The 9864-nt window shown below is 40.7% G+C and overlaps 1 protein-coding gene across 1 annotated transcript; it reads left to right on the forward strand.

Moving 5' to 3' along the window:
* Window positions 1-8547: 8547 nt before the first annotated feature.
* LOC123018266 (heparan sulfate glucosamine 3-O-sulfotransferase 1-like) lies at window positions 8548-9477 on the forward strand. Its single transcript, XM_044420129.1, has one exon. The coding sequence runs from the start codon at window positions 8548-8550 to the stop codon at window positions 9475-9477; it is 930 nt and encodes a 309-aa protein (XP_044276064.1).
* The last annotated feature ends 387 nt before the right edge of the window (window positions 9478-9864 follow it).

Below are 9864 nucleotides of genomic sequence, written 5' to 3' on the forward strand. Positions count from 1 at the left end.
GACGGTTTGAGAGGGCGTGTCGGAGGAGATATAGTACTATGATGTACATCTAGCTGACCTCCAGAAAAATTTCCAGGAAAGCCCTAAGTGCAATCTGGTTATTTTTGTGTCTCACCTCGTGTATGCATGTATGAATATATGTATTTGTTTCTATACTTTTTCTCCCTTACAAGCCGGGTTCAATACCAGGTTCGATACCGGCCTGGGGGTGAACAGACGGTCATCAGCTGACTGGGGAAAGGGTGGGCACTCTGACCATTTATACTACTGGGGGTGGGCACAGAGTTCCCGCCAAAAAACATTTAAAGCTCTTAAATCTTTCCGGCAACTCGAAGAATGACAGTTACAGATAAGCAACCTGCCTTTATTCAAAATACCTATAATTCTTCAGTCAGACATCTCAATTTCCTAATATGTATTGTTACTGGTTTTTTTTATTTTTGCCAAATTCATTCCATATCATTTTGTTACTAAGAGCCAATGTTACTAAATAACAGAAAAACGTGTGTGTGGGGTAGCAGTGAAGAGCATGGGACTGGGACTCAGACGATCCGGGTTCTAGTCCCCGCTCAGCCATGGAGCCCACTGGGTGACTTTGGGCCAGTTACAGACTCTCAGCACAACCTTCCTCACAGGGTTGTTGTTGTGGGGATGAGATGGAGGAGGAGATGTAAGCTGCCTGGAGCCCTTTGCAGGAAAAAGGCAGGATATAAATCAATCACTCACACACTCAAAAACGTAACATGTGATAAGGTGTTATAATTTGGATGCTGTACTGGGGAGTCAGAGAAGAAAGAGACAGAACTTTTAAGAAAATCCACCATGAAGTTATTGCAAATGTTTGTTGACATAGGTAAAATGCAGTGTTGCAATTTCAAATCAATTGTTTTCATTATACAAGTCATTGTTATTATCTTCTAAAACAATGCATTTAATTCAACAAAGATAGCAAAATACAAATATTTTGACAACATATCCAAATTACCTACTTTACATCTAGTTTAAACTGTTTCATTTTATGGATCAATTATAGCATAACCACAGGAGCTAACATCCAAACATCCCGAAATCAATGAATTCTCTTAGGCTGAATTTGGAATGTTGCTGTGATGGAATTGCTCCCAAAGGCAATTTTGATGCATTTGGGCTTCAGTTCTATAATGCATTCTGAATACAATTATCTCTTGTGATATGTTCCTAGATAATGTTTTATTTTGGAAGACATTTCTGCCATACAGGGTAATCAATAAGTCTGCAAACTTGCTGGAGCTTCTGTAGAGAGGGCAGTATGTATTCCATACTTCCATGGTTAGTCTGTGCAAGAGCAAATGTGTAATTCTTATAGCTGAGTATTTGCTAGAAACTGAGTGGCTAGTGAAACCATAAAATGCAGACTGGGAGTAGAAGCTGAGCAGGAATTCTCATTGGCCAGTAACTGAAATAGGCACTCTGAATACATCTTGCTTGGTTCTGCAAAACAGAATCATTTCTGTAAATACGTGAATTATATGCTCAGGTTCAGAATTTGGTTTCTTCTCTCATTAAAACAGGGAAGCTTGGAGAGTAAAGTGTGAAGTCTTGGCTGTCTTCCTTACCATGAATGAGAACATAAAGGGACTTTCAGAAGAGGCATTTCTGAACTGCCTCATTCATGGACTTTTATGGGGGAGCCAGACAACATTGTCTTCCACTCATAATCCTACCATGTTTTCCCAGCGCCTCTTCCATCTTTTTTCTTACTGAAGAAAATCTGATAAGGAAATAAAATAGAAATAGCTGCACATTGCCTTACAATCAGTAGCACTAAGTGTCCTCCAGCTGGAAGCACCAATAGTATAGGGATGGTCTTCCATGTCATCATGAAACGCAGGAGAATTAAGGAATGTCCATAAAATGAATTGTACAACAGTGCCACACAATAACTGTGGAAAGGGATGAAGATTTCTATTTTTATTTAGATATAACCAAGCCTTGGTAAAGGGGTAAAAGCAGATAGGTGAACGTTTTTGAAAATACTCCTTTGAAATACTGCTAATTCTATTCCACAGTATTACTATTACTGTAGAAGTATCTCCTGGCCACTTGATTTTTAATGGTAACTATACCGTTAAATGTTGACAACTATACATTTAGGATATTTTGGGTCATAGCCTCATTAGAATCATACTATCATGGATGTGGTATACCTGGATTTCAGCAAGGCCTTTGACAAAGTGCCCCATGATATCCTGGTGGAGAAACTGAGGAGTTTTGGGATACACCAAAGCACTGCCTGGTGGATTAGGGCATGGGTGACTGACCGAAAGCAGAAGGTAACCATTAGTGGGGAATCATTGGGATGGCGGCCAGTAACAAGCAGGGTCCCCCAGGGCTCTGTCCTGGGGCCGATCCTGTTTGATCTTTTCATTAACGACATGGAAGAAGGGGTGAACAGTCTGCTGATCAAATTCGTAGACAACACTAAAACTGGAGCAGTGGCCACAACTGAGGAGCAGGTACTCCAGATCCAAAAGGATCTGGACAGACTATGGTAGTGGGCAGGAGACAACAGGATGGCGTTCAATGTGGATAAGTGCAAGGTCTTGCACTTGGGGCATAGGAATAGCTGTCATAAGTACAGGTTAGGGGACAAGTGGCTGGAGAGCAGCACTTGTGAAAGGGACCTCGGGGTACTGGTTGACTGCAGGCTAAACATGAGTCAGCAGTGTGATGCAGTGGTCAAGAGGGCGAATGCCACTCTTGGTTGCATAGCCAGAAGTGTGGCTTCTAGATCAAGAGAGGTATTACTTCCACTCTATACGACTCTGGTGCGCCCACAACTGGAGTATTGTGCTTAGTTTTGGGTCCCTCATTACAGAAAGGATATAGAAAAGTTAAGAGTCAGTGCAGTGTAGGACCACAAGGTTGGTGGCCAGTTTGCAGGGGATGCTGTATGAGGCGAGACTGAGGGAACTGGGTCTCTTCAGCCTGGAGAAGAGGAGACTCAGAGGGGATATGTTGGTAACATACAGGTATGTGAGGGGATGTCACATGGAGATGGGTAGAGACCTGTTCTCCCCTGCAGAGGAAGGCAAGACACGCTCCAACGGAGCAAAGCTCAGGGAGCCAAGGTTCCATTTGGTTGCCAGGAAGCACTTCCTGACAGCCAGGACCCTGAGGGTGTGGAATGGGCTTCCACAAGAGGTCGTTGAGGCCTCATCAGTGCGGGTGTTCAAGGATAGGCTGGATGTGCACATGGTGGGCATGTCGTGAGTGGAGCAGGCTGGTGCCGGAGGTCAGACTAGATGGCCCGGGAGACCCCTTCTGACTTGCTCTGTTTCTATGTTTCTATACTTGGCCTTCATCTATGGGTGAAGAGGGGACAGCAACTGATACTGAGATTTAGATTAGAGAACTTAAAGGTAGCAAGAATACAGTAGAGACAGAAAGCAATTAAGTGAAGGAGATGGAATGAGTAGCAGAGTCAAATGGAACATTGGCAGGTTGGAGGGAACTGTGGATACGACATTGTGATGATAAAGCCAACAGCAGGGGAGGTGGCACAGTGAGCAATGCAGGTTGTCTTATAGCACAGGATGGCATCTGCTAACCTTAAAAAAAATCTGTATTATTGACTTACGGAAGAGCTGGCAGAAATGTAAGTCCCAAGTGTAAGTGTCAAAAGACAGAATTAAGCCATGGGAAATTTAATCCTATCATGTAGAAGTACACAATAACTGAGCTTCTGAGAGAATAAGCATAAACCTTTACTGCATATTAATAAGGCCTCATTCACAGGCAGCAGCACAGGCAAATTTTCACTGCCATGTAATATGTTGGAGGATGAAAGTGAGAGTGAATAGCAAAGCTATGCATTGGAGACAGCTGTGTGGGTCCTTCCTGCGAGAACAATCTCAGGAGGTAGGGAAGCCCTTGGGTAAGAGAGACCATTATAATTGTCCCATTCAACAGTCTCTGGTATGCACACATTCCATGAATTCATGACATTACAGTACCATGAGGAAGTAGGGTTCAAAGGATTAAAAGGAACCACAAATAAGGTTCCTACTATTTTCAAAAGCAATGCATTCACAAACAATGCTTATGAGTCAACATTTCATATAAACATTCATGAGATGATAGATAGATGATAGAAACTTTATTGCAGTCAAAGACCAGCTCCTTTCAATAAATACATAGATTTAAAAAAAAAGAAAATACATAAAAGATTGTCTGTATTAAAAGCCCTCTCAGATTAATAAATACTTCAACACAATATCAGTCATCTTAACTCGGTGACAATCCCAGACTTTGTCCTTGTCCAGCTAGGTAGAGCCACACTCGCTTAGGATTTGTCTTCAGACACCCCATCGCAGCCGCAAAGAATTTAGCGACACTATATGTCATTGTTGGGTTAGTGTCAGACAGCAATACATTGTTGTTCCATGTGGCCCGGGAAGTGATTCATCAGTGGGGAAATGAGTGCAGTGCGAATATCCCTATAGAATGTGCACCTCAGCAGGATGTGCTCTGTAGTTTCTATCTGTTCGATACCACAGGGGCAAAGGTGCTCTGACCAGGGGATCTTTTTGTACCATCCCTCCAAAACTGCCCAGGGGGAGTCTTTTAAGGCAGGCCAAGGTAAAAGCCCTTCTGTGTTTGTGCAATTCCATTTGTTTGAAAAAGGGTGCAGCTATTACAATGTGTCTATAGTCCTCCCTAATGGATAGAATTCAGGGACTCTATTGAGATCGCTTTGTCTTTCAATGTCTGCAATGCGCTGCTTGATGGTTTCCATTGCCTGTTCAAAGCCCATACTTAGTATGTGATGATGGGTCAGCATATTGTGCTAACACTACAGTGATGGTGGGTAAATAATATGAACGTTTCTAAAATACATTTTAATGCCTGTGGAATGGAAGTAAAATTTCAGTGAGAATATTTACTCTGAATAAGAACGATTTTATTCCCCCAGTGCCAGATAATGAAAGGAGAATGTTTTCCTGTGTGCTGATTTGTCTTTCTATTGTCTTAATTAGAGGTTGTGAGTTAATGTGAGATTAGATCTTGTTTACATGTAAGGTAACATTATTGAACATTGTTTTCAGTGACATTCCCCTCTTCTTTTGATTTTTTTTAAACGTAAACAACACACGCACATGCGCACAAACAGAGAGACAGAGAGAGAGAGAGCGATTATTTCCATTTCAAATAAATGTATTTCATTTTTGCATATATATACTAATGTTGCTGTTGCACGGACAAAAGATTCACTGGTAGACAGACTGGCATTATCTATGTCTATTGTTCACATGGGTGAAACCAAGTTAGGTTTTACCTATTGCTATTTTATCATTTGCTTCACACCTTCAGCAGAGCTACAGTCTCAAACTGACCTACTGAAATTGAAAATGTAACCTTCCCAAAATAACAGATGAGGGATTCTTTGTGTTGACATTTTGTGTAGGTCTTATTCTCTGAGCCTGTGACCTACCACATGGAGAAACTTCTAAAAACTACCAACTTGTAATACTGAAGACAGTTATATCCTCCTGGGGGGCCTAGATCCATTGAACTTCAGTTGCAGTGTTAAATCTAATGATCATAGAGGTTGAAAATAATAGGATAAATGAACAATGGAACACAGGTAACTCTCCTAAGGAGTGTTGTCTTGACAGTTCAAGGTGCTGGTAACTTTGTTCTTACATTGCAAATCAAAAACACAAGACCAGGGTTGGAAAAAATTCCCCCTGGCATTCAAACTTAGTAAGTGATGAAAAATTGGTGAACCATATAACTGTACAAACCATAAAACACAAGTCAGGTGTGTCTATAGCTTAGTATTTAATGTGTTTAGTAAGAAACAAATGAATCTGTTAAAGAGCTCAGAGGTTCAAGACCAGTTTGGACATAAACTCTATTATTAAGGTAATTCCAGTTCTGAATGGGATCCAAGGAACAGCACAACTAGTTTCATTTTTTCTTTCAAGCAGAGCTTTGAGCCTGAGCAGCAGCCTTTCCTGTCATGCCAGGCAGCACATCCATTTTAAAACTAAGGAGTCTATTGCACTCAGTTTGTGATAGGATATGAAGATTTTCTATTCAGAACCAAAACTCCAGCTGGGTAGTACAGCCTCTCTAGTGCACCTGAAGAATTTCTTTGAATCTTGGCTAGGTATGGATGTCTCTAAAGGTGTCATTATTAGCAAACTGTCAGAAATGTGTTATTTACTTGAACTTATAAAACCTTTTTCCTAGTGTCTCAGATTGCATGGTCCTACCAGTCAGAGCCCCTGTTGGTCTGGATTGCTCAAAGGAGCTGACTCCATGCAGATACAACTCACAGAACTTGCTTTAGTCCATGTTTATGAGCTTGAAGCCATTGAAATTTGCCTGAAAGAATCCTATGCATTGCCAGAAATGTACATTCAAGCTCCCATATCCCACTCCAAGGCATACAGGAACTGAACTCCCTTTCCTTCCTCACCTTGGCAGGTCATGGCAGTTCACACAATCATGGGTTTCCCCAGGAAACATACAACATCAAGATTTCAGAAAAGTTCAGCTTATTCAGTGCTGTCATTGTTATTTTCTATAAACTGCAACTAATTACTTCATTTCCCTTTAGGGCATCCTCCCCCCCCCCTCCTCATGAAATCCTTATTTAGCAGGCATAAGAGCCTGAGCTGGGTCAGTCACACCTGTTCTCCTCAGACCAGCTCCCCTACTGTCTGTTGGGTGCTTTTAGTAATTCAGGCTCTGAAGGATCCCTTCCCTCATTTGGTGACCTGGCGTTTCCAGTGAATGCAGAGTACTCCTGGGAAAAGACTTTTGTCAAGGAATTGTTTCCTCAGCTGATCTGCATGTAAGGAGAACACAGTCCCAACCCACCCAAAAGGGCAGCATTCTTTCTAAGGAACATTTCTCTTGAAAGTGTCTCCCTTTAGGGCAGTTTCTGTGCCTTTTCATTGTTCAGTTTAACCCTTATTTTAACCCTGATGTGATGTGTAGGTTTGACAATTGCAAGAGTATTATTTTTAGCTGCATTCTTTAGTCCATACTGCAAAATAAAAAAACATGTATATTTTCAAAACCTAAGGAAGGTCAAGCCAACATCAGCTCATGCAACAGGAATTTTTCTCCAGTGTAGATCACAGCACCCTGCAATTCTGCCTTAGAATATCCCTCAAACTTCCAGGTCAGATTTTTCAGACATCATGGGGAGCTACAAGCAGGAGGAGAAATTGTCATTCTCCCAGTTCTGCTAAAAGATATGGTTCTGTTATTTCAAAACCTTTCCCAGGATTTGGCTTTTGAACCATTCTCCACATAAATTTTTAAGTCATTTTGAATCCACAGATATATTTTGAGTCACCAAGCACAAGTCACATTGGCACTATGGAATAAACCATTCAGATGGGATTTAAGGGCATGCCTGCATATGCCAGAGGAAGATATGCAGTGGAATCAAATGTTTTGCAATCAACCTATATATTTTCTACAAGTGTGGACAAGGCGGCGGTTGCTCCTAAATGGTTTTGTACAGCCACAGGATGCAGGGGAAACGCAGTGCACCAAAGAAAATTATGAAGGTTGAAAGCCTCTTGGAAATTGCTGGTACATCTTTTGACAAGAGATATGCATCAGTAACATACAATGTTCAACTTTTGTGGAATGCAACACAAGTACTGTTGCTCTCTCAGTGGAGGGAAGATTAAGCTTTTAGTTTTTTGAGCTGGCACTCTCAAACTGATGTTGCATGATACATTACCTTTTAATATGATCCTACTTGTGTGTTTGACCAAGTGTGGTTGCTTTTTATGGGAGAGGACCAAGGTACAAATATTCAATAACTGGAGACTCAAGTTGCAGATTAGAAAGCACAACATTTATATAATGATTCCTAACATATATACCTATGTACCCACATATGGCAAAGGTGGAGGAAAGCACAGGTGGTATCAATTATTAGGAAATCAAGGATTACATGTTGAATTTTATCAGGGAAAGAATCCATATGCCTGGATTTCAGTCATGGTCTTAAAACCACCATCAAGCTATTTAAATTCTGCCCTTGTTGAACAGTTCCACCTCAATGTGGTTAGCATTCCCTGTTTCTCAAACCAAATTGATCATACTGATCATATTTTTCTGTGTTATACTTTCAGTAATTATCTGTTTGTAAAAGTAAGAAAATGGTAGAATCCATTTGGGCCAGCCAGCTATTCATTTTTCAAGTGCTGTCTCCATTTAGAAACAGAATTTCAAAGACAAGCTTCACTTGCTAGTGAAGATACAACTTCAATATTTCTGCATGGTTTGTGGGGTTTGTTTTTTCCCTTACATAGTTTGCAGAGATACTAAGTGTTACGTGTGACTTTTTGGCTTTCATGTACAAGCAATAAGATACTGATTGCTTTCTTGTTGTTTTTGAACCCCCAGATGCTTGAGAAATCCATTGTTGCTTTGGCCCTGGTTCCATTAGCTGCCTCCTCCAAAAGGAACGTGCTCACTGTTTCATCAGCCAAGCACAATATTATTTTGCACTGATTATTCCTCCATATCCACATGGCCTTTCTACTGGTGTCAGCCTACCTTTTGTTGACTCATGCGCATGGTGCTCCAGTTGAGAATGGGGCCCTCATGGAGACGCTGAAGTCACAAGTTATATTGTTCAGCAATAAGAGTGAACACTATCCAGTACAAGTGAGACCTCCTGGAACAAGCAGACGAATACCTCAGACAATCATCATTGGCGTTCGTAAAGGAGGGACCAGGGCCTTACTTGAGATGTTGGACGTACACCCCAACATTGTGGTTGCAGCTACTGAAGTTCACTTTTTTGACTGGGATGAAAATTATGTGAAAGGAATAGACTGGTACAGAAGTCTGATGCCATTTTCTTATGAAAATCAAATAACTATTGAGAAAACTCCGGGCTATTTTACCTCACCACAGGCTCCTGAAAGGATTCATGATATGAATAGCTCTATTAAACTGCTGCTTATTCTCAGAGATCCCACAGAGAGAGTTATCTCTGATTATACCCAAGTCTATTACAATAGACTGGAAAGCCACAAACCTGTTCAGCTCTTCGAAGACATTGTTATTAAAAATGGAGCACTTAATACTAAATACAAGGCAATCCAGAGAAGTCTGTATGACATTCATATGGAGAGGTGGCTTAAACATTTCCATTTGGATCAAATTCACATAGTAGATGGGAATACTTTGATCAAGGACCCTCTTCCTGAATTGCAAAAAGTGGAAAGATTTCTTAACCTGCCTTCCAGAATCATGTCTTCAAATTTTTATTTTAACCAGACCAAGGGTTTCTATTGCATTAGGAGTGATGGAAGAGAGAGATGTTTACATGAATCAAAAGGGCGTCCACATCCTGTTGTCAACAGTACTGTTTTAGAACAACTTTATGCCTACTTCAAAGAGCACAATGCAAAATTCTACCGAATGATTAATCATTCATTTGACTGGCATTAGTAGCTTTTGTTTTGAAGGAAATGATTTTTTTAGTAGTCCTGCAGTAAATTATTTTCAAGTACTTCCTGATATACTCTGGGTTGAATTTGTCTTGATGTTAAGACCAGAGTTTGTTTCCTTTGAGAAGATCACTAGGGATTTATTGTATTTGTGACAGGCACTCTTTAAGTGTGCCAGGGTAAAATAGGCTTAAAACTGGTGTTTAACTATTGTAATGAACTTGATTGCACCAGTCCAAGTCCAATGACTTCAATGGAGTTATTTCAGAGTTATTCTTGTATAGCTGAACTGACTCATTTGTCTCCTTTTATTCAGATTTATGAGCAAATGGGGTTACACTGAAAACCATTCCTTAACCAATGTTTTAAAAAAGTGTGGCTGAAATGG

The sequence above is a fragment of the Varanus komodoensis genome, unplaced genomic scaffold (assembly GCF_004798865.1).
Source record: "Varanus komodoensis strain SLA01 unplaced genomic scaffold, ASM479886v1 scaffold11, whole genome shotgun sequence".
NCBI classification, from domain to species: domain Eukaryota; kingdom Metazoa; phylum Chordata; class Lepidosauria; order Squamata; family Varanidae; genus Varanus; species Varanus komodoensis.

Excerpts from the sequence above, each read along its gene's own strand:
- LOC123018266 (XM_044420129.1), top strand. The coding sequence starts at position 8,548 with ATGGCCTTTCTACTGGTGTCAGCCTACCTTTTGTTGACTCATGCGCAT.